At 41.6% G+C, this 27,175-nt stretch overlaps 1 protein-coding gene across 9 annotated transcripts in view; it reads right to left on the bottom strand.

Annotated features, from left to right (window-relative positions):
* ST3GAL3 (ST3 beta-galactoside alpha-2,3-sialyltransferase 3) overlaps window positions 1-27,175 on the bottom strand; it is a 172,739-nt gene that overhangs the window by 49,692 nt on the left and 95,872 nt on the right. For all 9 annotated transcript variants that reach the window (XM_071436548.1, XM_071436554.1, XM_071436545.1 and 6 more), the window contains 2 exons: window positions 17,752-17,846; window positions 5,158-5,221 (listed from right to left, as the gene is read on the bottom strand). In XM_071436548.1, coding sequence (XP_071292649.1) covers window positions 5,158-5,221; window positions 17,752-17,846 — 159 coding nt within the window. The remainder of the gene's footprint in view (window positions 1-5,157; window positions 5,222-17,751; window positions 17,847-27,175) is intronic.

Raw genomic sequence — 27,175 nt, 5'->3', positions numbered from 1 at the left:
GCTTCTAAAAGTTTACCTTTACCATTCAAGCTTCTAGTTCATCTAAAAATATATCTTCTACATGACAAGATTTAATTTCCACAAACCCAAAGTAACATAACATAGTTATGCTGCCATCCTGGCTCTGTCCTCTGCAGGATTTTTCCTGCAAAACCAAACGAATGAACTTACAGCTACCTCTGTATTATCTCCCATATTTCTCCAGGAATGGGACAACATTTGCTGTTCTCACAAACATTCCAGGAAGGGCTAAAAAGCAAACAGTAATAACAACAAGAATTCCTTATTTAACTCTTCAGTGTTTACTGACTTTAAAAGACATATAATTGTTTAATATCCTTGTAGTTACTAATAAAAAAATCACAAAGTATTTCATTGTTGCTGTAAAATGAGACATCTTTCTATCTTTACCCCCAAAAATGAAACAAATACTTAACTGAATGGTTCTGCCTTTACTCATTGTAATTGATAGGTTAATCACTTTTGCCCAGCTTCATGTCTGAACCACTCTTCTACCCTCATGGTTCTGACATATTTAAATGCATTCTCCTTTTTCCTTAAGTCTGCAGATAAGATTTTTCATTAGTAACTTTCTGACCCCAAGGTCTCATCTTTGATCTTCTAACAGCTTAAATTTCTTTCAAATGTACTCTGTCTGCTGATTGTGCCTGAGCATGGGAAACCTGCACAGTCATTGCTGGCTCCGGGCAAGTTTCTGGGTGAAGAAATACACAGTGCAAGCAGCATCAGTTACAGCTCAATTGTTTCTCCACAAAGAAGTGTGCAAACACCTTTGTGCTTGTTTACACAGTATGTCAAAGCCCTATTTCTTTTCCAGAAGATTTCAAGGATTGAGCACATCAGACACAGCCCATGTTTCAGTTTGCTACCAGGGTGGTATGAAGGACGGTCATGGACTTTCCACAACAGATACTCCCTAAAACCCTAAGCTGGGAGCTGCAGCCAGATGTACAGACTCTTGACACAGATACTCCAAGGTTCAGTTCATCTGCACCAAAAGCAGGATTCATGCAGATTTTCTTGAACAATATAGAACTGTAAACATGTGTATGCTTTGTAGCAATTCCTATTTCCTCTTCTCTCTTATCAAAGTGCTTTAGGGATTTGTCAGGGGAGAAAAACCACAAAGCCTTTCTTTACACATCTTTGGATCTGAAGGCTTTGAGGAAAGATATAACAGAATAATTAAAAAATACATCTTTAGGGTAGGTAGTGCTTAAGGAGGCTTAACATACTCTGGTTTGTTCTGGCTGCTGTTACTTAAATGGGTGATATCAGCCTGAACCAGAGGGGGACACACATCTCTCTTGCTCTATCAAATCCTTTCCTCACTTGTTCAGGTAGTATACTACATTTGTAAAGACTATGATAGTTATAAGCTCAAACTCTCAGGTTTTTTTTCATTACCAGCTGGAGGCAATACAAAAAACATCACTCAGGCTTTTATATTTATGTCTTCTCATAGGAAATTTACATGTCATCACCACAGAGATGTAACCCAAAAATCCACTGAAGTCCAGCCAGCAGATGGGCGGTGGAATTATAAATCAAGCCCTGATCCATTTGCAGAATGAGGGACAGGCCACTGGAGGAGCCACTAAATCAAGCAATGAAAATCTCAGCAATATGAGGGCCTGGAAAAGCCTATGGAGGGAAAGAAGTTTCAAAGATGAGGCCCACTGACATCTGTGTTAGGGAGAAAGACAGGCCAGCTCAGAAGGAAGAGGTCAGTGGTTCTAAAGTCTTCTGGATCTCCAAACTTTTCCAGACAAGCTCAGGGGTGATTTGTAACTACCCTCCTGAACATCAGTGCAGCTTTACCTGCCCCCTGCCCTGGAGCAGGAGCAGGTTCCTACTCAACACAACGGTGCTGTAATAAGGAGTCATGGAGAAAGCAGGACACCATGCACACAGAGTTACAGGTGTGAACCACAGCCTTTGTGCACATGCCCTCCAGCTGCTGCTAGCTATAACACAATGGAGGGATTAGTGGAAGTGAGTTGGCAAAGCTGCTGTGGGATGATGAAAAGTGCACGCATACCTGGAAGGATCACGTTTGCCTCATTTCAGCACCATGTCAGTACATTGTGTCAGGAAAGGTGCATCAGGATGCCCTTTAGCACAGGAATAATCAAACAGAGTTCATTTCCAGGGCTTATGCGAGGCAAGTGAATGCAACTTCTCAAGGACCAGCTTTGTGAAGGAGGGCACAAACCAAGAAGTTTGGGTAGGAAGAAGACCAAAGGCTTGGTGTAGAGATCCTCCACCACACAACTCTAATCCTCTCCTTCCTTTCTGTGCTCTCACGCACTGCTCTGACCTCACCTTTCCTGCCTCTCCCACCCTTCCCCTGGGAAAGCTGCCTTCAGTGTATAGTTACACGAACACTTACTCCAATGGGCTGGGCAGTGCTCACCCTCCCCACCCATCCCAGCCTCTGCCTCTCCTGCTGCCATTTCAGCTCTGTGCCCACACAGCTCTTCAGTGGGAGGGGAGCTCTGGAAATGAAGTCACTGGAATGACCTGGGTTGAGAGAAAAGCTCATAAACTGGAATCATCTCACTGATCTACTTTGAAGTCCCCTTTTAAACAATAGCAGCAGCACAAGGAGAAGGGCAGCAGCAGTAGCAAATACAGCTTCTTAGACTTGCCAACAGAGAAAACGTTGGTGTAACTCCATTCTGAAAAGAAGGTGAACCTGGAGCCTTTTCCTGCTTCTAGAATCAGCCCACTAGACTTCTGAGAGCCTACAAGTGGAAGGGTTCACAAGATCTCCCAAGCCCAACCCCTTGAACCTCACAGACTTGACTTGTGTCTCTTATCTAATTCTTCCATAATAGGACATTTTCTCAGTTCCCTATCACAGAATCAAGAATGGTTTGGGTTGGAAGGGACCTTTCAAGGTCCCCTAAGTCAGGTTTTCTTCAGTTGCTTCACGGTATTGAGCAGAGGGGAGAGGTCTGGACTTTCTCCTTGACCAGTGAGCAGGAAAGGAGTAGCTAAACCCAAGGCTCTGCCCCCAGCACACTGGTGCTGCCATGGAGGGGAGCTCCTAGGATCTGCTTGGAGCTTGAGACAAGATGAGAAAGGAGCTAGCCTTCATCCACCAGTCTTCGCACCAACTTTTTAGGAATCCAAAATGGCAGATACCCATTGCTGCCAGCACTGGAATTCAGTGATGACTACAACTGAAGATTATCTCTGGAATGATACCCAAGTCTTCATCTGTGCCCTACTCACCAAGCTGGTTTGCCAGAGCAGCACTATGGCAGACTTAACACCTCCTACAGTTCTGAAGCTCTTTCTCCTAATAACTCCTCTGTTGCAACTCCATCCACCTCCTCCTCTAGGCTCTCACTTTCCAGCTTGCTATCCCAAGCCTCCTTGAGTCCCTTTCTCTCATAAACACTTCTGGTTTTATCCTTCCTAAGACCTGCTCACTTGGAAGGGCTTTGGGAGGTATTTGATTGTGATGCATATGTACTACACAACCAACATCCACTGATAGGGATTTATCACAATTCCCAAGGAAACAGTACTGCCCCAAGATATCTGTGTGTTTACACACCACCAAACCTTGTTGCTGCAAAACCAGAGAAATAAATGTCTAGCCTGTTCCTGAGGTCTCATTTGCACTTGGTATCTCATGGATTTTGCATACATTTTATGAGGCTTAAGATCTTTCCTACCTCTGCACCAAACTCATTAAAAAGAACACAAACCAAAGTGAGCAGCTCATGCCAGAGTTATTATGCTTCGGAATCTCCTGCAAAATTACTTTTAAAAAGCCTGAAACATTCTACTCCTCAAAAACAGGTGAGCAGCAAGGGTCACAACTACATTAACCTTCACTGCAAGAATCTTCCACCTGCCCTTTGTCATTAACACTAATTTCATATGAGCAACCTTCTGAAAGAGTCTATATGTGGATTTTTCAACAGATTAAAATCTTAACTCTCCAACCAGAACTGAGATAAACCCCAGATGGGTGAGACTCACTTGTGTGCAAAATCTCTAAGAAGGTCATTTGTAAAATGGTTTTACCTTCTGGACATAATTTCTCAAATTAATCAAAAGTCTGAAGGCTAACCCTATCTGGCACTGCTGTGAGGCAAGGCAAACTTCAAAGAAACCTAAATTAACACATAGACTGTGCAAGACTAAGAATAAACTTTCACACAGAGAGTAACTCCCAACTACAGCAGGCAAGCTCTACAATCAGCATGAGAGATGCAGAGACCTACAGAAAGACTGGCTAAGCTTATGAACTTTGCCACCAAAAGTGGGCAGAAGCGGAGCTGGGCCAGGAAATAAAACCCATGTGTTTAGAAAGCAGGAACTGTGTTGTCAGCCTGGATCAAGTACCACTGAAAAGATGTGTTACCAGGACTTCGAAAAGAGCTCAAGTCCCAGAGTAAAAACCTCTGACAGCTTCTGAAAAAAACTATCCCTAATCTGGGAGGTGGCACTAAACCAAACCTGCAGGAAAAATTAAAGGAATGACAGAAAAGCAAGGACAGGAAGGACTAAAGGGCTATTATTGGGAAGCTGATTGTAAACATGCCAGTAAGTTTCAGAAACAACCTCTACAACAGAACTGAAGAATCAAAGGATCTTCTTCTAAAGGCATCAATTCAAATATCACAGGACCCAGGAGACTGCTATCCTGTTCATCCTAGCCCAGGCTTGGCCAACACAACCAAACATTCCTACTCTGAGAGTGAGGTATAAATGAAAGACATTGTTGAAATAAGCCAGTCCTTTCTTTCCTTCTAAAGTTCCTTGTGATTCTGTTGCTTTTTCAGAAAGGCTGGAAAAGAGCAAAGTGTTTATTGAAAACCTGCTACTTACCTATTTGAAAACAGGGCAAGAGGATGTCTTGGAACAACATATGAAACAAATGATTAGGAAATAGTCAAAAGCTAAATGCTTTTTTCTACTTATGCTTGACTTGACAGAGGTCTCCAGAGCCTGCAGATTTACTCTAAAGAGAACTCAGTTTTCAGCTCCTGACTTACTCATCCACGTTCAAATGTATTGGCAATAATTTCTGGCAAAATATGTCTAACAAAATTTATTTAGGACATATGGAAAAGAATCACTTCTACTCCTTCTGTTCTGAAGGTCTCATCTTACCTGTCAAGAGCTGGAGTTAGACGATAATCTTTGGTTGCTGACAGGATGGCTTTGATCAGATTATCTGGGGAGAAAGGAAGAAGACATTAGGAACAAGTTCTGACTTCTAACGGAAATGAGGAACAATGTGGAGTAAAGCATCTGAAGCAGTTACTTGAAGGAACTGAAAGGTTCTCATTAGGAAGAAACACTAAGTTGAAAATTCCTATTTTCTCTGGACAATGACCTTCACACAGAGCCTGCAAAGACATGTTATGTGCCAAATTCTGGTGCAGTGTGTGATTGCCTTGCACAGAGAGTGTCACAGGGAACACGCACTGTACATTTTATAGCAGTGATTTCATATCCCCTGCCCTGAGATGACAGTCTCACAAACACTTCAGACATGAAAAGGGCAGCATCACTGTCACTGCTTGCCTTCAGAAAAGCTTTTATGTGGCTGAGTGGTGAACTGGACACAGGAACAGAACCAGGCTAAAACGGATGCTTTTTATTCTGTGGGTTACTTTCAGTTTAGGTTCCTCAGTCTGTCTTTCTTCAATTAAAGCACGATAATTGCATAAAGAAATGCCCATGGAACTGCAGCCTACGCTGATACCCTGCAAAAGCTGCAGCAACCAGGGGATGTAAGTTATGCAAGCTTAGGCACACACACAAATTAAATGCATTAAGTTGCAGAAGCACAATGATTACATATAAATAATTCTATTTGCAATGGAAACTTTGGAGTCTGCTTCCCTCTAGATTCTTCATTTGTCCCTAATTTTTCTACCTCTCTCCCCCAGAGAGATCCAAACTCCTTTACCATGACCCAACCAGGGCCAAGAAGCAGTAAGGCTCTGGCTAGTTTGTATTTACAAATGTACCAGTAACTTCAGAATGTCTATACTGAGTTTGACAAAAAGTCCATCTGCCTCCAAATCCTGACTCTAACTGTGGTCTTAAGCAGATGCCTAAGAGGAGAACAAAACCAGAGCAAATAGATATATTTCCCTGAAATTCTCTTCTGCTATTTAATTGTTTTCAAATCTGGGATTTCATATATCAGACATAGCTTCTTTGTATCTGGTAACTTGCAATGATTTTGGTTCCATGAGCTCAGAATTCTCCTTGATCCCTAGGGACATTCAATCACTTCCCTTTGCAATTTTGAATATGGCTTCTCTGAGCTTCATCTATATTGGAAAAGATTGTGAACAATTAGTCCCCTTCCATCTTTGCTTGGGAGATAGCAAATAACTCTAATATCCTCAAATACATCAGACAACTAATTCAAGAGTTCTTAGGAAACACCAGTCAAAATGAACAAATAATTCTCATTTCTTTATGAAAGACTAAAAATGGTACAGAAACATTAAGAAAACTGACAACAAGTGATTTTTCACCTCAAACTTAAACAGCTTTCCTGACAGACACTAATTACTGCAATTAGCACAGTTAGGGGAGACCCTTTCACAGAAAGAATTCTGTTCTTCTCCACTGCATCCTTCTTCAGCAGCAACAGGACAAATGTGTGGGATAAACACAGGAGCTCAAGGCAGCCCATGTGCCAAAGAGCTTTGAACATGACAACAAGCTGGCCAGACACATGAAGGTGATAAACAGAAAACTCTGACAATTACTTTGAGATTTGGGGGAGTTTTTGATTTGGCAGCACTGACAGCACCTGCCAACCATTACAAGCAGGGGAGTGTGATTACCTTCAGATCATAGTTTGGAGTGGAGCAAGGGTCGAGGCAATTTATAAGGGTAAAAGCAACTTTGATAACAAAATAGTGGTGTTTAGTTCTCCTTCATCTCAAGAATTTCTTCTGATGCATAGGCAGCAGGCTTCCCCTCCAACAGGAATGCTATTCCCCTAAATCTGCCCTAAAAGCAGTAGGTTGCTGTGACCTCTAATGGCATCATGCCACAGTCCTCTCCTTGGCCTGCTTCACACCTTGGCTTTTGTTGGACAGCATACTTTACTGAGGTTGTTTTCCCACATTCTCAGAGAAGACATCAAAGAATTGCATGTCAAGGGCTGCAACCTCCCATCTACCAAGCTTTTGTTATGCCAGGTTTGCTCTACCACCCACAAGTTACACCCTGCACTACTTGGAGACCATCCCATGGACTATTTTGGAAAAAAACATTAAAAGAATACAGTTGAGTGATGCACTCAAATGATTCTGGTTTACTCATCTTGCAAGATAATTAGCAATGCCTTCCCAGTGATTGTTCAGAAATAAAATAAAACTACTTTAGGAGTGGATATGGCAGCATTTGGAATGGAGGTGCTTCCCAAACAAAAACAAAACAAACAACAATATTGAGCATTCAGTACAGATTATGAAGGGACAAATAGGAAATAGCTCTTCAGCAGACTCCACAGTCCAACAATAAATGGCATCCAAAAGTTTTGGAAGTTGCACAAATCTCAGTGTTACTATTCAAAATTGCCAAATGAAGCTCAATAAAAGACAAAGTACTTCACTGTCAAGTGTTCACCCACATCAGGAATGAAAGTGGCACTAAGTTCATCTGGTCTAGCCCTCTTTATGGAAGCCAGGAGCAGGGGCTACAAGCCAGGAAAAGCTAATGGCTAGGACAGACACTAGATCTTTCTGGTTGAGCTGGAACTCTACTGCACTGTTGCTAAGGTGGGCACTTGCACATGAACCTTGATGCTGGCACGAGGATGGAAAGACAAGACCTCCTCCAGAAGGAGTTACTGTATTTTCTGTATTTTCCTGGGGGAAGGTTTGAAGGATCACCAGATGCTGCTGTGGCTGACCTGCAACCTTGCACAAGACCACAAAGCAGTTAGGAACAATAAGGAACCACTGGCAGGATCTTTTAATACAGCTGGGGCAAGGTGGAGGATCACTTGCAATCACCCACTGCAAAGATTATCACAGGTATCTGATATCAGAGCTCACCTCCAGGCTGTGACTAAAGGAAATGGGGCACCAGGAAAGCAGGTGCATTATGCAAAGTAAATTGATGAGACATCCTCTCTCCAGGGTAAGAAACTGAAGGGGTGATGAGCACAGTCTGCCTTAGACACCTATGTACTGAGTGAAAATAATGCAAGGGCAAGTACACATAACAAATACTACAAAGAAAAATTCCTTCTGGCTTCAAGTAACAGGATTTGTGCACAGCCACTGCCTGGAAGTCAATGACTGAAAGAAATTTTGCAAGGACAAAAGAAAGGCCAAGTTGTCTACACGAACACATCAGCAGGGGAAGAAATATACAGCAGTTTTCTGCAGCCATAGCCTGTTTATTATATATATTTTTTTTGTCATGGAGAATTTAGATCATTGGGGAGAGTGGGAGATTATTTAACCCATTCATCTATCAACCACTATGCATGCACTCTTACTATAAAAACAAAGCAAGAAGCCTCTGCACATTTTTCTCCCATCTAGAGGAGGAGTTGACTACATTTATCTAAGAATCCTGAGTTATCTTGACATATTCTATCAACTTTGCCTTACAACATCAGAAGATTCAAAAAGCAGCTCGGTACTGCATGATTTGTCTGAACACAAGTACATATTGACTTCAGGTTGACCCTGAAATTTTCAGACATTTGGAAAAACTAAATAGTTAGAAATTAGGCAGACAGTGACCACACAGTGAGAATAAGCCTAAGTCTCAATTCTAGCCTTTTTCTCTGTTATTTATGTGAAGGAATGGAGGAGACCTTCACTGTAAATGTCAACAATACTTAAAATTGTTGTTTCTAATGCAGAAACTTCTTGCTTGTATCACCAAAAAAAGATGGGAGGCCTTTCCAGTCCACAGGGCTTACTGCAGGCATCTCACAGGGTCTACCTTCTGCCTGCCTTGAAAGCAGGCAAACTGGGATGTTTGGGCACTCTCAAGTGGCCAAGAGAAGAGGCTGTAATTTTTCAAGTTCTGTATACCAGCCACCTTCCTCAAAACCCAGCACACCTGCATGTCCCTGCTGGCAGCAGTAAGGTGTGAATGTCCTGCCTCAGGGACAGGGGACAGCGTGCTGCTGCAGTGCTCTATCTGCCTGGGAGCCAGGGCCAGTGCCCATCTCCTCTGGTGGCCACACAGCTGCCACCCCTCCAGCCAGCACTGCTGCAGGTCCTGGGCACCAGCTCCAGCTTTTGGGAATAGACTGACCCGAGTGAGGCTGACTGACATCCTGTGAACTCTGCCAGGAGACTGCACATGGGTCCCTATCCCACCATAACAGAATGCCACGTGTGTGTCAGCTTTGTGGGGAGAGTAAACTAAACACTACCAATGCTATGGATTAAACAAATCACAGTATTTACAAACAAGTTCTTAGCACAAGCCAGTGCATACACTTTTTTTCAATACACCACCCAAAGTTCAGCTCTGTATAAAATTCCTCCTTCAGCATTTTTTTACCTTAAGATCTTGCTCCATATGGGAGCTGAGGAATGACCTTTAACAGAAAAGTTTTCACATCTTTTGAGGAATGATCTTTACAGCAGGTCAAGGGAAGAGATTCTTCCACTCTACTTAACCCTAGTGGTATCTGGAGTGCTGTGTCCAGTCCTGGGCTCCTCAGGACAGGAGGGACATGGAGCTCCTGGAACAGATCCAGTGGAGAGCAACAAAGATGATGAGGGGACTGGTGCACCTCCCTTATGAGGAAATGCTGAGGGAGCTGGGCCTGTTCAGAGGTGAAAAGAGAAGACTGAGAAGGGACCTAATCAATATCTGTCACTATCTGAAGGGAGGTGTCAGAGGATGGACCAGGCTCTGCTCAGTGGTGCCAAGCAACGGTACAAGAGGAAACAGGCAGAAACTGATGCACAGGAAGTTCCCCCCTGAACATGGGGAAAAACTTCTTTAATGTGCAGGTGACTGAGCACTGGGACAGGCTGTCTGAGGGGGTGTGGGATCTCCCTCACTGGGGATATCCCAGAGCCATCTGGACACAATCCTGTGCAATGTGATTTGAGATGAGGCTGCTTAAGCAGAGAGGTTGGACCAGGTGACCCAGTGTGGTCCCTTCCATCCTGACTCATTCTGTGATTTTCCTCCCTGGTGCCCAGCACAAGGTCATGGACCCAAGTCTCCCCACATCTTTTATTCTCTCTTCCAGAAACACCATGTCCAGCTGCACTCAGTCAACATTATTCATACCTTTGTGAAGCTGGGAATCCAGTGGTTACAGCAGGTATACAATGTGTCTGAAATTCCTTGCACCACTTCTTTTTATTATTGATCACCTGACTTTAGGAGGTCAATGTAGGGAAAAGAAGCAACGAAGAATTCCAGAATTTAGCAGTGCATTGCAAACGTGTGAACTGGCTCTCAAAAACAGCTAACTACAAACTAAGGAATCTGTCCCCCAATCAAAACTCGTGTGTAAATACAAGAGAGTGGTATCATGAGGTCACTAGCTGTACTAGATTTAGGTGGTTTGCTGGAGACACACTTTTCTAACAGCAGGACTCAAAACTGCCACACCTCACAAGATCTCCATTGATGATTTTTAATGGCATTAAGACAAGAGGCATATACTGTTGCCTAGACACAAAGAAAAAGAAAAAAAAAGACTGAATGTGCATGGTATCCTCCCTAGCAATTTTAGAAGAACCTGGCATGCATTAAATGTAAGCTCCATTAAAGCCCTTAAGGCCTATTTTTATAACAAGATATAAATAAAATACATAACATTTAGACTCTTCATTTACATTGTCGTTTTGGAGCCTTCGGGGATTTTTTTTTCCAAGCTTTTCTTCACAACCAAGAGATTGTTTTCTCAGAATACAAGCTTGGTTCCCAGCATAATCCCAGGGCTTGGAAAGTTGGAACATTAATTTAAAAAACAATTATGAAAAAAAAATAGGCAACATTTTGCAATAACCATGCATTAACAATTTTTATCTAAACTCGAGTTCAATGCACAGGAAGTAATAAAGTCCACAGAAAGAGGCAAATTCACGCCAAATAAAAACAGTCCTTGAAAGATTCACGGTGTGCTGGTTAAAGACAAGCAGGAAAATAAATACAGTTGTTATAGAGGGCTCTACATTTTTGATGACCCTTCACAGGTGGCCAGGCAATATCTTCAAGGCCAAAAAACTCAGTAACCACTACAGTGATTCCTAATTCTTCTGACCCTTGTAGAAGCATTAATAAATGGCACTTCAAAACACAACAGCCAGAGAGTATCTGCTCTTCTCTTCAGGAGGCAGAAAAGAGGAATAATATCATATCTGTGTTTCCATTGCAATTCAAGACTTCTGTGAAGAACTCCAATATGGAGTCATCCAATTAAATGAAACCTTAGAAAGGTTTGCATCTCCCTTCTCAATGAGTTGGGAGCAGGACTATTTTTTAGGCACACTCAACAGCAAAGCATCAGTTTTGATTGAAATAAGGGACTGCACTGTTGTACTTTATCATGAGAGCTCAAGAATGAGAAGGGATTTAATTTCAAAATTCACAAAATAACTTCCCTTTAAAAGTTCTATTCAGTAATGAAAAGTCAACCCTCTACCTCTTCTGAAACTTTCAATTTTTTTCCTCTTCAAATCACTCATTTAATTTCTTTAGGCTATAAAATCTGCTAAATTCCCTGGGGAAACATCAACATTTTTATATCTATATTCCCATGTGATAATGGCAACTATTACCAATTTTGGTCAAATGCAAAATTCTACTGGAATCTAGTTCAGAAATGTGCCTCCAACTCAGGAAGAAACAATAACGTTGTTAATACCAACTCTAAACAGAACTAATGGCTATACATGCTTGCTCTTCTGCTTTTTTGTTAGAGGAATAAGACTTGAAGAACAAAAGAATGCTTACAGTAGAAAATCATCTGTACAACAGAGTACCACTAAAAAAATGAGGATAAAGTTGGAGAATTAAAGCATAAAATGCCTAATTCAGACCTAGTCAAATGCAGGGAAGACGACTGCATGTGGTACTCCAGTCTCTACAAAGAGTGAGAAGATTAGGTTAGAAAAGTCCTACATTTCTAATGTGTTTTTTTTTTCTTAAATCAGCTGCAAATTGTCATGTCCAACTGCATATGTTTTCTCAGAGATTCTATATTGCTCATGCCAAGAAAGCCAATGGAAAAGAAAAAGCTATGAAGGAGCATGCACAGAAAGAGAGGAGATTTTCTCCCAATAACATTGTGATATGCCAACTTTTGCAGGCCTGAAAACTCAACATTTTCACTGGAGATGAATGACCTCTGCCCCATGAGACTACAGAACAACTGCTGAGCAGCACTGAACCATGGCTTTTCCCAGGAGCACTGACACAAAAGAAAACATCCAAATAAAACCAAGTACAAGAACAGTTAATCATTGCACAATACATCCATTAGCATTGGTGGTCTGGACAAAGACTTAATTCCTTTGTCACTGAATGTATCACCAGTTCCAGACATCCCTCCAGTATCAAGTGAAAATACAAAGTCTCCTGGCCAGTAGTTTATATTATATTTGATAAAACTGTAACATTTCAAACATGTTCTTAATATTCTCTTATCATCATAGGGAAGAAATTGCTTCCTAGTGTCTTGATGGGAGGGAAATTCTGAGATGGTAACAACAGAATCACTCCCTAAGAAATAACTATCACCTTCAAAGACAAACTGATTCAGGGCCAACAAAGCAGCCTCTCTGCCCAAAACAACTGAGCAGGAACAAAGGTGGAAGCGAAGATATATAATTACTGCTAAGCAGTGACAAAATTACTGACTAAATGCATGGAAGAGATAATACACTGATCACATCTGTTTAGTTTTTTAGTGTATGCTGTGCCATATGTTTTCACTTAAGTTAAAAAACCAAAAAACTGCAGCAACTCTCCCGTCCTCATTACACAGAGAGATTGCCAGATACTAGCTACTCCTTCTGAAAGCCTTTTATATTCTTCAAACCACATGTACTGAGAAATTCTATTAATAGTCAGGTATTTCTCCAGTCTTGTTTGTTGCCCTTCTCCAAATAACTCTTTCCTTTTGCTTTAGCTACAGAGGTAAATTTGGGGAGGAGGCCCTCTGGGATTAATAATCTTACTAACACTATAAACAATTTTTCCATTGCTTCTTCATTGACAAATTTAACCCTGAGAGCAGTGCACATGCTAGAGAATCTCTGCAACTACGTGGACAGCATGGGCATATTCATACCTCCATAATTACACTGATAGAAGCACTGCTAGAAAAAGGTGCAAATCCAAAAGAAGAAATTTCAATTTAGATTTTAATAAAGTCCATGTGACTCGTTCAAGAGCCCAAGATTGCTGCAGTCTCCCTGCTCTTCACTGAAAAATGTTGCAACAACAGACTTGGTGGGTGCTGGGAAAGAATTCCTACAAGCAAATTAAACCCTTGCAAATGGTGAAACATGGGAGGCACTCCAACATCCAAGTTAATGCCAAAACAATAGCCTGGGACACAGGAGGGTGCTCGGCAGCTGGAGCTGTCCCCCACAGGAACCCTTGACATTTAGAGCTTTTAGAATTCCAACATCTTGTTACAGTTTGATCTTCTTGACAGCTGTGAGAGTTGACCAATTTCATCATGTTCCTCACTCTGGCTATAAACACACCAGCAAACACACTGGCAGCAGGGCACGGACCCACTCGGTGCTGCTCGAGTCCACACTAACAAAGTGTTAGCACAGTCCCAGATATGCTCACCAGGGCCAACAAACATCCTCCTCTACAATTCTCATGCATTCACAGGCTAATACAGGCCAGTGACCTTTCTTGATAGGAAGCCTGGACATAGCCACTCTATTTTTGTGGGGGGCAGGGAGTTAATCTGTTTGAACAATGAGCTCAACAGCGTTCACGACCACAGGACAACCACTTTATTTATTAATAGAGATGGAGTCATCGTTTCCAAGCACTTAGAGTGGCCCATCCCGTTTCCAGACTCTGTCAAATCCCACAGTGGGGGACAACAAGTTTGATGTGGCAGACAATCTCAGTTTCTAAAAGTAAGTGCAGTCAAACATGACACTGGTCTGTTTGTCAACACGGCCATTCCTCATTTAAAAATCTTGATCCAGATTCTGAAATATAATCTCATGGGTTCACAGCCAGCTGCAAAAGTGGGCAAAACTTTGAGCCACTGTTACATGAATGGCCAAACTAGGTACTGGTAGTGACCGTTTAAGGTGCCAAAACATAATCACACCTCTTCATACCTATTATTTCCCCTGTTCTCTGCACACAGAGGAAACCAGACTTTCCACAAGGACTACAGACACCTATGATGAATGCAACAACGTCTTCAACCTGCTGGATCAGCTCCAACATTCCTGACAGCTCTCACCTCTGCTTTTGTCCCAGGTTCCTGGGCATTGTGATCAAGTAATTAGGACCAATCCTTGGTCCAGATCTTTGGTGAACAGAGTCAACAACTACAATATATACTAAAACTCTACCCATTTAAGACAGGTTAAGAAAAAGGTACAACAGCTGCTCTTAGGTTCCTCTTCATCTATTTCTAATAACTAGTTGACGACTCTCAGAACCACTGTTCAAAGAGAGTTTGATCAAGACTTCATACCACACACCTCATCTCAGAAAGCAGCAGGGTTGCCACCTGCTTATTCTGTGCCTCTTTCATAGAATGCAAGTAATCACTAAGGCTTTTAACTGACAATAGCAGCAGTTTCCCATCTGACACAGGATGTGCAGTATTCCTACTGCAATAGCCCATTTCACAACCAGCAGCATTCAGGGAAAGTCTAAAAACTTTCATATTCAGGACCCTATTCACCTTGAGGGCTTCTACACACAAACGCTCTTGCCAAGAATGGAGCACTCTGTCCATAAAACCTCCTTGCCTGGGCTGATGGCCAAATCAGAAAATAACCACTGGACTGAAGGAGCAAGAAATCTTTCACAAAGAAGCACTGTAAAACTTTCTATGTTGTACTGAGTACTTTTAAGCATCTGGATATAGGAGAGCTGTCTTTACAATCAGATTCTCATCAAAGAAAATGAAAATCTCTGATGGACTGTGTCAAAATGATCAGCATACTGCCTTCTCTTTGATATGATAACCTTTAAAGAGCAGTAGTCCTGCCCTGAAAATTTCTGAGCCATTTCTACTCTTTTACATGTAATTTTTAGAGACGTGTTATTCCAAATTAGTGAAACCCAGTAGACAATACTCCTCAAAAGCTGCTTTCCCCTAAATATTGCAAGACTCATTCTAGCAATCTTGGAACTGTCCTTTCTTGGACCAGTAAACACAAAGTGATAGATAAAAAACAACTTAATTCATCTTTTTTTCAGAGACAAAGCAAAGCAAAACTTAGGTAAGAATAGAAACTTTAACAAAAGAAAGTAGAAATGGTGGATTAGCTTCCAAGTTACTAAGAATCCCTAGGTTTCATAACTGTAGCATTTCCAAGCTACCACAGATTAGTTCTAGAAGTTCCTTGGAACATGCAGCATCACTGAAAGTGAGCTCATCCTGTAGATGTATTTCAAACACAAAAAAACGCAAACCCAAAAAGACCCAAACAAACAAAAAGCCATTTTGCACTTGGAACAGATCACAGTGACTGAAGAACAGCAGGTGATATTCACCACAGTTCTCAGCAAGGCCTTCCCATTGCCGTCTCAGCTGCAGTCGGTGTCTATAAACACCAACCACCTTTCCCAGTGTGCTGCACGTCGGAAACCCCAGCTGACAGTGTCATGGGGCTGCCTAACACACAGAGCAGAGCTCCTGCCCCGTCTGTTTCAACACAGCCACGTCTCTTTACACTTCCTCAGCCACCCTGACTACTCCTTTTCCCATGCACATCCCAGCTCTGACAGTTTTCACCTTGCACCAGCACGTGACTGAGCTCCACGCTGCCTGCCTGGATCATTTGTTTGGATATCATTAGATGGCCCTGACTGAAAGCCCTAATGAGGTGCTGATTCCATCATCCAATCAGTTGTCTGAGCCCAAATGCATCCCATGGGACAGCCAGAAAAGACTGATGCAAGAATTCCAAGTGATGTGTAACATGAAAGGGCGCCATTCGCATCGCTAGGACTCACAGCCTGTCAGCAGGGCCATTAGAAATCCGGGGCTACACAGATTTATAATTCAACCCTCCCACACACAGAACTTGCTCCAGACTGAAACTTGGCACAAAATTCAGTCCCAGGAGGGTGTTAAAAAAATAACCTATTCAACGGTTTCCGTCCCATGGCTTCAGCTCACAGCCATTTAAATAATGGCAATTTCTCATTTCTCTTTTTAACTGAGGAAATCCAATATAAAACACCAGATTTACATAACATTGCAGTGGTGATACAAGCTGGCAACAAACCCAGAGAAAAGGCTGCCAGAGCCATTCTGTCATTCTCTTTTGGTGAATTTCTCTATTTGGATTCAGTTTAATGGAATGATTTTTATTAGGTCTAGCTGACATCACATGTAACCTGTAAATCCCACCTCCACACTGGCCAGGCATCTTGCCCTAGCTTTGTATACCTTGTGTGCTGGTTAGAAGGGGACAAGCCCTGCTGTGGTCACAGCAGCCTCCCACTTGTGCTGCCACCATTAGTTCTGTGCTGCAAACTCTGCTGGCTGATTTAGAGGACAGTAATTAGCTTCCTATTGAGCTGCAAAAGACTGACTGGACAAGGAATGGACAAAACAAAGAAGGGAACTGATGCAAGCCAAAAGCAATTTGTCAGCAGAGCCTTTGATTTGATCAGAGATTGTTCCATAACTACCACACCTGCTTCCAGGGAGAAATACAGAGCCAAGCTTTCTGTGGTTGCAGTTCTTTCTCCACCAGGTATTTAAATTCCTACAGGATTATCTGTAATCTTGAGTTTGTCAGTGGAAAAAAAAATTTCCAAGTTGAAGCAATGCCACAAAAACTTATTAAATACACTGGACCTCAGATAGTCTTCAATAAATCACTGCAGTGAGCACAAGCCTTCTGCTCCACCACCACTCAGACAGAGGCTGTGATTGCACATGTGGGACAAGTAGGAGCTTGGCGCCCCAAACCAGATCATCTTCTGGGTGGGCTACTGGCTCCCATCTCATCCACCAGCCACAACTCCTGCTTTCCTGAGAACACCTGAGACACAGCCCCTTCTGCCTTGCTCTGGCTGGTGGATAGGGAATATTAAAATTATCATCAAAGCATCTGAACATACTTTTCTTACTTGTTATATAAGTAAATAAGTAGACCAACTATAAAATTCTATTATAAGAAAATGAAGATTTGTATCAGTGGTCAAGCCCAAGGCACTTCAAACCAGTTTGAACCCTCTGCTGCTGTCAGCAAAGCTGCTACAAGGTCTTCTGGCAGCCAATGTCAAAATGCTTCTTCTTGAATGCGGTCGTTGGTCTAAATTGCCATTGTTGCACTGACTCTCCACATGTACTAAACCATCTTCCCTAAGGCCACCCTCCAGAGTCCACGGTCCAGCTGTAAAAACCCTTCTGCATTTCTCAGAACTACATATACAATAATTCTCTCAAACAGGGGAAATAAACTGAGCTCGAAGGACCACCTGAGTTTTCAAAACAGAAAAGAAAATGGAGCAAGCATCTGCAGACCACCTTCTCCTCCAACAGCTGCAGTTTTCTCATACCTTGTCCTTTAATTCCAAAGGGGGGTACAAAGTCCCTGATACGTGCCCATTTCCTGAAGGAATCGTCCAAGAACATTGGTGCCGGCTTCGAGAACCTGAGAAAACCAAAATGAGAAAGAAATTAACTCCTGAACTAGGAAGTATAAACCTCTGCAGGAATGTTGAGAGAATCCATACCTAAATGCTGCTTCTACAATGTCACTGGCAACAGAGTAATGTGGAAGATTTTACTTTTACCCAAAGATGATTGCAGTGAAACAAAACTGCCAGAATTTGTGCCACGAGGACACTCAAATCACTCAAGTCATGGACCTAGCAATCACTTCCACTCAACAATTTAAAACTGCCCCAGTTCTGTTTGGCTATTAATTTAGCTACAATAAAGTGTAAATTGCAAGCAGGGTTTAGGCAGTTTGAGTTCCAGCTTTGTGAGCCCAAGCCAGCTTCTGGGCTGTCTGTGTGAGTGTGTGAGGAGTCTGCTTTGGCCTCACTCGTGCCCACACAGCAGCTATCACCACACAGGCAAGAAAACAGTCCAGGAGATCATGAAGCAGTTTGTAGTTTACAGAGAAAGGAAATGGAAATTCAGTGCCTTCTTCAGCATTCATTAACACATAAATGATTCAAGAGAGGTTCCTGCCAAACCAAACAGTTACAATCTATCCAGAATCCCTTACAAAAAAAGAGACCTAGTCCTTCTTAACCATGTCATTATGGAAATACATTATCCTAATTATACCCTCAACACATAAACAGCAGCTAGTAAAAATTTGTCTCTTCTAGAAACAATTACTACAGTGGCCAGAGAAAAGGAAACAATTAGCAAATATAGAAACATTAACTTCAATATGGGACCATTTCTGAGTGTATCAAGTATACTAGAAAGTATGTTAATACCATTAGAAATCTGTTCATTCAATCATATCAAAACAGTAGCAGAGATGTTCTGGATCAAAGTCAATCCCACCAAGAAAAGGAATGTACTACATGTTCAGAGTCAGAGAAAACACCTCCACCACAGAGCAAGGTACATGCCCCTGAAATAGATCCAGCTTTGCCAACCTACACATGGGAGCAGGACAGGTGTAACCCATGGGTTTAGCTCTCCCTTCAGGCTGTTTCTGAACTCAGCATGCAACTCTTGCTGCAGTCAGACAACCTTTGAACTACCTGATTTAGGATAAACTCATCTACACTACACCACAGCCGGGTACAGAGCAACAATTTCAAACAGCAGCACAGTGAGGAAAGGATGGAATGAAATCTAAATTATAAACTGGTCAAAGTGAAGTCCTATCTTAGATGCCCAGATGCAGAAATCTATGGAAAGGGGAAAGAGACCAGGAGAATTTAACAAAACAAGAAGTCTCAGATTCACCCATGCATACTGCTTCACATCCACTCACACAATCTTTAATAAGATAATCTATAGCCATAAAAGCAAGATGCACAGATGACATGGCTGATCTAGAAGGAAAGGAATGTTTTTTCCAGAGCTGAAAATACAAAATATATAACTTTATCTGGGAAAAGATGGGGAAGGTATGTTAGATATATTAAAGCTTCTGAAGCTTTTAAGTAAAAACACCCCACGGGCCTATTTAAAAACAAATAAATAACAATACAGTATTAACTGTAACACATTTACTCTGAAAATATCCTAAAAACTTCAATAACCTGACAAATTAGTTTAGTGTTTTCTCACACAACTTGGTGCACCAAAATATAATTATTATGATTCCTGGGGTGTCTCCAGGGACTTACCTCCACCTCCTTCCAACATCAACAGGAGGAATCTTTGCAGGTTGGTCATGCAATGCAAGAGCATTATAAGCTGAAGGGCTACAGCAGAGATGCTCACAGCCCTTCCTCTACAGCCACCCCTTGAACTCTCAGCAGAAGCCAGGTCCCACCATTCTCCCCATGCAGCAGCCTAACTCAGAAGCTGCTGTTATTTATACATGCAAATAACTGGCCTGTTTGCAAGTGACATCTGGAAAAGACAATTTACAGAAGTCTGCAGTGGAATAAGGAATGCCTCTCCCTAATTCAGATTTCCATTTACAAAAGGTGCCTGGTAAAACCAGAAGGGAAGGCAGATCCTCCTAAGACTCCCTGGACCCCAGGGGAGTCCCCAAAATCAGCTGAAGCTCAAGGCATGACTGATCTAATGCTCTATGGTATCGCTTCTGCAGGTGACAACCAGGGCACCAAAGTGATGCCAAGGAAGGGGTGAAATGATCATTGGCCTTTTTTTTGTATTTGCTACAAGTTAATGTAGGGATTTTTCTAGCAAAGAACACAACAGCCTTAGACTAGCTACTATTATTTGGTAATATTTAATACTCCTGTATACAGGGCCAGAGAAATGGACTTTTAACTCATACTTTTGCTTCATTTAAGGAGGAAGAACAGTTTTGGGGAAATATTATATCCATATGGGAAAAAAAGGAGCAAGTTAGAAGATATTTTGCTCCCATAAATCTTGAAAGTAATTCCGTTTCGGAAATATTAAGAAATTATGAATGCTGTAAGCGCATGTGCTTTGCCACCTCAATAAATCAGAGCAAGCCAGAGCTGATGTCCAGCAGTGACAGGGAAATGCTGTCTGCCAGACTCTCCAGGAGCATGGCTGTTCTGTCTCAGCTCTGAACCGCATCTGGCGTACTCCAGGACCCTTCAGGAAATATTGGGATTTGTCTCAAACAGGCCATGGGAATGCTCTCTGCAGAGCACCTAAAATACATTCCAAGGAATGCATGGGAGTTTGTCAAAGAGAAAAAGCAAATGTTTCTGAATGATGTTAAAACTCTGCATGCACTGAGCAGCTCGGTATGAGATGCTGCATTTTGCCTGTCACAGCTGCCTAAAGGCAGATTGGCTTCATTGGCAACCACAGCTACAGACCCAAAACAGGTTTGTGTTCCTTCAGAAAATGGCACAGAAAGTGAAAGTTTTGATTTTTCAGTTCTAAATTTCAAGCACTTCCTCTCTACTCCACCCCAAATTCCAGGACAGACATATTGCAATCTCATTGCACCTGACACCCTGAAAAGCTGAGGAATTTGGCTGCTTGTGGCAGACACTTATGACCTGTGTAATTTGAGAGAGAAATGCCAAGCATCTACAATCTCTCGTTTGAATGGCATACCCTGCTAAAACACAAATGACATCTAAATGGGCATTGACATGATAATTGTGAGGTACAAAACAAATCTCTCCCAGCTCTCAAGTTTGAATTCCTCATACAAAGACAGTAATAAAATCTCTAACAATTTGTCACCACGCACAGCAAAAGGAAGCGAACGTTCTGCCAGAAACTGTTCTTAAACAGAAATCTATAATCACACAAAAATGTGATATATATTTGTGCCTAAAGGACTCTGGCTTTTGTGACAAAACATTACATTTCCAGTTCTTTCCTCCCTGACAAGAAGAGTTGTGACCCCAAAGCATTTCTGAAGGCTGAGCTAGCCTGCCAGAAGCTCCCCAGCCAAGTTTTTCAGCCATTCCATTTTGTCCCTGATACTGAGACCACTTCACAGCTGCTCCTCTTTGATGAGCACAGAAGTACTCAGCATAAGCAGCACTAACTTCCCAAGGTATCCTGCAGTCACTAGGCAAGGTAACTATGGGACAATTTTAGACATTGAATATTGACCAGAATCTGCTCCCTACTCCTTATCTGCTGTTTTCCAGCAATTAATACATAAATGTGTAGAAGAGAAAAATGTACATCTCAGAGAAAGAAAAAGAAATAAACTGGTTTATGTGCCTTTGGCTTTAATGAGAAGGGATGAAGAAAAGGTCAAGTTCCTGAATGAGTAAAGGAGAAGATGGCACCACATTTCTAAGGAACCACAACACCAAGGAAAGGCAGACTGGCAGCCACCAAGTTCCACTGTGAGCTTATATTTCAGATATTCCCTTTTTAAAAAACATCCTCCTTTAAGGTGACCCGTAATTTTGTTTATTCTTTAATTAAGGAGAATCAGTAGTGCTGGAAAACTGAAAGCTGAAAGAAAAAAAAAGCCCAAACAGTGCTAGAACATAATGCTGTGCAGAACCTGCACACTGCATTTGTAAAGGAGCAGGAACAGCTTCTCTCTCTTTTTTTAAACCACACATAAATTATTTATTTGCTCTGGCATGACTTCTATCTTCTGTTTGCCGATGATCAAAAGCATCCCTGGTTAGACAGAAGGCACAAAGTCTACCAATGTTATTAATTAAATACAAACTGAAGCCCTTGAGTGCTGAATCATTAGCCCTGACACAGGCATTTATGGAGAGAGAGAATCTAAACTAACCTTTTCCTTTTTCCTTACTGAGACCTAGAGGTATGCTGTCTCCCTTGCCTCCCTTCTCTGGGGAGCCACATGGTGTGACAGCATAGGAATGAGGAGGTTTGTGACATCCTGATTTTACATTTCTTATTGACATTAATCCTCTGTCAAAAATCCAAGCAGCTCAAAGATTCCTCAAGGAGCTGAAAAATTTAAGAAACTGCATTAATAAGGATTAACCCCATCCTACAACCAACATACCACTTTTCCTGTATCAGCAAACAAAAAAAAGATGGCTGCAAGAAGAATACCTTTAACAGCAGAGATCACGTCAAAAATTAATTTGATCTTAACAAACTGCAGAAGTCTAAAATAAAAGAATATGGTAGAGAGAACTTAGCACTGAGGAATGGCTGGTCAGAGCACCCTACCAGTGCCATTTGAGACCACCTCACTCTTTACAAGAGAGTGTGAGCCACAGATCCCCACCCATTTTCTCCCCTGCCCTGTGTGCCTACAGGCCCTTGAATGTATCTGCAGCTGCCTCTTTCAGGCTGCAAAGGTCTCAGCTACTTGGCCACTCCCCACTCTGACACCGCTGAATTACACAGCAGAACAGTGCTCTGCAGTAAATGTCACCACCACTCCTAAAAGATGACTTTGAACAGGCTTTATTCCATAAGCAAAGGAAAGGGCAGGTAAAATCAACTGAACCCAAACCCCACAGACCATGTAGCAGTTATCCCTGCCTACTTCCCTGTGAATGATTGCTCTGTACCTTTGAGGCACTCTGGAACATCTTCAGCCTTCTTGCCCTCTGCTCTCCATCACCTAGAAGTTGTTTAAACTCATCAGTGCAACCCTTTTCTCATTTTCTCATTGCTCTATTTAGAGCTGGACCAGCTGCTCCAACATGTATCTTAAAAGGCTCCCATCCTCTGTGCTGTGGTTCATACAAAGAACATTATTACACTCTTGCAGGAAAGATAAACATCCTATCATGAATGAAAAATGTAACTATTACAGCTGTAAAACCTGTTAAATAATCTACTTTATTTAAGATCAGAAAGCATCAACTCAAGGACCATGTCCAATTCTGGGCCTCATGTGAAAAACATGAACAAACTGAAAAAAGGCCATAGGATATTCTGAAAAATATCTAAGGACTAGAAAACATGATGTCTGAGGAAAGCTAGGAAAAAAAAACAACTTTGTTTAGTATAGAAAAAAAACTGGAAGAGTACATGATAAATATTACAAGGCTCCTGCAAAAGAGAAAGATAAAATCTCCATATCCCTGGTAAAGAGAAGTAGTAACACTGGTCCTAAAATGCAGCAAAGAAAACTTAATCATTAAAAAAATGTTTCTTATGCTTCGGATCATTACACATTGAAATCTACTGTCTGGACATGGCTTACAGAACTCACATTAACTACACCACTTTCTGATTTGATTGTAATATTTTTAACAAGTTTATATCTATTAAACACCAGTTAGCCATAGCTGTGCCTACTTTTTAGAGTGAAATGCAAATAGATGATCTTTTGAAGCTCTGCACAGGTCTATTTCATCTAAAACCACTTTCATACTGGGCTGACATGGCTAGGAGGTGACCAACTAGCCAAGCTACAGCTGGGCTGGGAATCAGGAGCTGCCCTCCAGAATTCTTGCACTTCTTAAGTATTTCTCTTCATATATGGTAATCAAGTTTCAGTACAATCACTGCAGATAAGCAGCACGTGGATTTTCCAGCCTGCTGCCTGCCAAGAGTGCTTTCTGTTTGTACCCCGCACCTTTGTGATAAACAGGAAGACACGTAAAGTTTAACCTTTCTGCAGTCATTAATGTCTTGGGCTTATGGCACCACTAAGGCACAAAATCAAAGAATAATTTAACATTGGCTCAGTCCCTCCTGCTCACTGACTGTGTTCTGACATGCATAAAGTCCAACAAAGTGTCCTGAGCAGCTTACCCACATAATGCAATTAGTCATGGGGACTGGAAAAGTTTTCAGATAAACTATAATATTTAAGAAAAAATGAAATCAGTTTGCCTGCTCTGATGAAATCCTCACACTTTCCCCCTGATTCTCCAAACATTTCAGACAGAAAACACACATGCATGCACAAAAATAACAAGAAGCTTGGTTTAAAGGTTGGCTTCCTCTTGGAAAAAAAAACCAAACCAAACAAACCAAAAAACTATAAAATTCAGACCAGGCAGAAGCTTTGTCCTGACCTGCCTCATGCAGCAGCTTATAAGACAACATGCAAAATTTGTCATTGTTCACAAAACTCTCTAATACCAAAACACAATTATGCAGGGGTGAAAAGCTAACTTCTCAACAACACAAGGTTCTGTTAGTTTAAAAACCAGTCTTCTAACATCATTTCAATGTCATAGCTTGTTTCTCATGTGTTATTGTCAATGATGCAAGATTGAATTACAGCTCATTCTTCCTACAAAAAGCCAGGTGGGGGGTTCAAGAACTCTGAGGGAGCACTGAGCCAAATAGATGAGATTATGTGGTATTTGGAAACATGATGAAGGTGAGCGAAAGCAGACTGCAATTACTGCCTGGGTTTCCAAAGCCTTCTGTGCAAACAAAAAATGAGATGAAGAGGGAAGGTGAAAGGTCCAATACTTCTCCCAAGAAGAAAGAGTTAGCTTCCATAGAAGATGCCAGCCAGCAACTCTGCCAGTTGGCCAGGCTTTAGCACAATTCTGTTCCTGTTAATACTCTGCTGGAACAGGAAGGGGATTGTGCTTTCTAATGAACACCAACTGGAGAGCAGTCATGGAGGGTCTGCTGCTGTTCAACACTGCACTCCCAAAAGGCAGGGTATCCAGGGATCTCTTTTTTTCTGGTGAAGATCTAACACATTCCAAAAGACTGCAAAGGATGGGCACAGTTCCCAGCACGGACCTGTTGTCTTTCATCACACTAATTAACCAGTCTGTTAAATGCAGTGACTGCACAGTACTTTTATAAAGCCAACTTAATGTTCTCTTTATCCTTCCTGCAGAGAGAAGTTAATCCCTGTTATTGCCACTCACTGCTCATTCTTGCCACCACTGGCCATGTCTGACTGTCCTGAGCTGCCAGCAGTCTTATGGTGGAGCACAACAAATTGCACTTCTCTGTTTCAAAAGCTCTGATCTCATCTTCTCCTACCACATTGTTTAATGTATATGCCTATCTTGAGGTTATACTACTGTCTCAGACCAACCTTCAGATTTCAAATCATTGGAGAGAATAGTAAAATTTTGAGTGGCCTTCATTCATTACTTCACAAGTAATTATGTTGCTGTAGAAGGACCCTGGAACACTCAATGCTGTAAAGAGATTGGTATATATGTAGGGAACAGGACACTGATGAAAAAGAGCCTTCCACCATCAGCTAAGCCAAAAATGCACATATTGCTCAGCACAGAGCTGATGTGACTGCTCTGCTGATGTACAGCACAGGGGATGTGGCACAGAAGGGAAAGAGCTGTTGAAGCTAATGAACAACTAAGCACAAAATGAGTGAGACTTGATCCTGATACAACCAGCTAAAGACAAAAATAAGGTCATCAATCTTTAAAAAAATCCAGAACAGCTTTGTTATGGAAGCTAATGAAGACAGGAAAGCACAAAACAAATTACTTGATGTGAAGATTGGTCATTTTATGAAAGGGGCTGTATGATCTGGTGTCTGCATAGACAGAAGACTGGACTTCATCATTCATTCAGTTTCTGAATGCCTGATGTTCCTTCACCTCTGGCCCACTGCTCTTATCCAGCTCAAAAATCTGCGTGGGCCAAAAGTTCCCTGCGTAAGTCTTACAGGAGTAAGGATGCTGGCAGAAGAAATGTCAGCGTTTCAATAATTGTAACTAAACCAGATGGGTTGATCTGAGTGAAAATAGTCTTTAGTTTTTTCAAGGCTCATACACTTCTGGAATGACCAATTCCATTTTAGAAGCCAGACAAAAAATTCCTATTAACACAATATGGAAAACATTAGTCTGTTGTGAAATACACATGGCATTAACAGAAGTCTTGTGAGCTCTTCTGATTTTCTTACATGTAGAGCAACATTCTGAAAAGTTCTACAGGTCACAGTTCCTCATATCACACTCCTGGGAGAATCTTCAGCCTTCATGTTAAAAAAATCCCACAGCAAATAAAAAAATATTTTTATAGACTTATAGTTGGAAATGAGACCTCAATAACTAATAAATGCTCAGAAACCTGAGGAGGAATAAAAAGAAACCATTCTTTTTCAACTGCATGAATTTTCTATCCTGACTCATTATTACTGACTATTTGCTGGTTGCAATTCTCATCAGTGAAACTCCCTACAGTGACTTTAAGGCGATCCAGAGAAGGTTTCCTCAATGAAAATGCATGCAAGGGACAAACTTGCTTTCACACACCAACAGGAAATGAGAGGAAAACAGTAAATGTGAGGGAAAAAAAGTCTGCAGAAGCTATTGCTCTAACAGCTGCCTACAACAAACAAGACAGGCAGACAATTAAATGCAAAGAAACAAAGACAAGAAGTGAATCTTCTTTGCACACCACAAATTGATGCTCAAAGACAATTATACAGATGTTTCTTACAATTTTTGTCAGTTATTTTCAGAAGATTTTTTTTTTAAGTTATCACAATGTGCATTTCATGTGAAAAGCTGGCATAGCAATGACCAAATCAGGTCTGCAGTTCCTTTGAGAAAACAGGAAGATATGAACTAGAAATGAGAACAAAATTTGCAGTGGAAACAAGAAAGGACTGAAAGCAGGGGAGGTGTTGGGCAAGCACAGGAGATGCTGGGCAAGCACAGTTCTCCCCAAAAACTGGACAATGCTTTTTGGCTGGAATCCATACTGTGGCTTGCACCATTCAGCAGTTGGACATCCTAGCTTTAAAAACAGTGAGAGTGGAAATGTTCTCTATTGCATAAATTCCTAAGGCCTAAACAATTTAGCTTGTCATGCTCCTTCTTGTAGGAAGTTGTTCAAGGAGCAATTATGTGATTTTCAAGCTTGCCAAGAAGTCAAAGCAGCATCATTCATCCAACCAAAGATTAAGCTTTTTTCCTTCTATTAGGTGAAACAAGATAATGCAGCTTTAAGTGCCATTTCCTAGGT

The sequence above is a fragment of the Agelaius tricolor genome, unplaced genomic scaffold (genome assembly GCF_023055355.1).
Source record: "Agelaius tricolor isolate 1412-34295 unplaced genomic scaffold, bAgeTri1.0.p SCAF_11, whole genome shotgun sequence".
In the NCBI taxonomy this organism is placed as follows: Eukaryota; Metazoa; Chordata; class Aves; order Passeriformes; family Icteridae; genus Agelaius; species Agelaius tricolor.
Note: the sequence above shows the minus strand (reverse complement) of the source record. Positions and strands in the feature narration are given on the sequence as shown.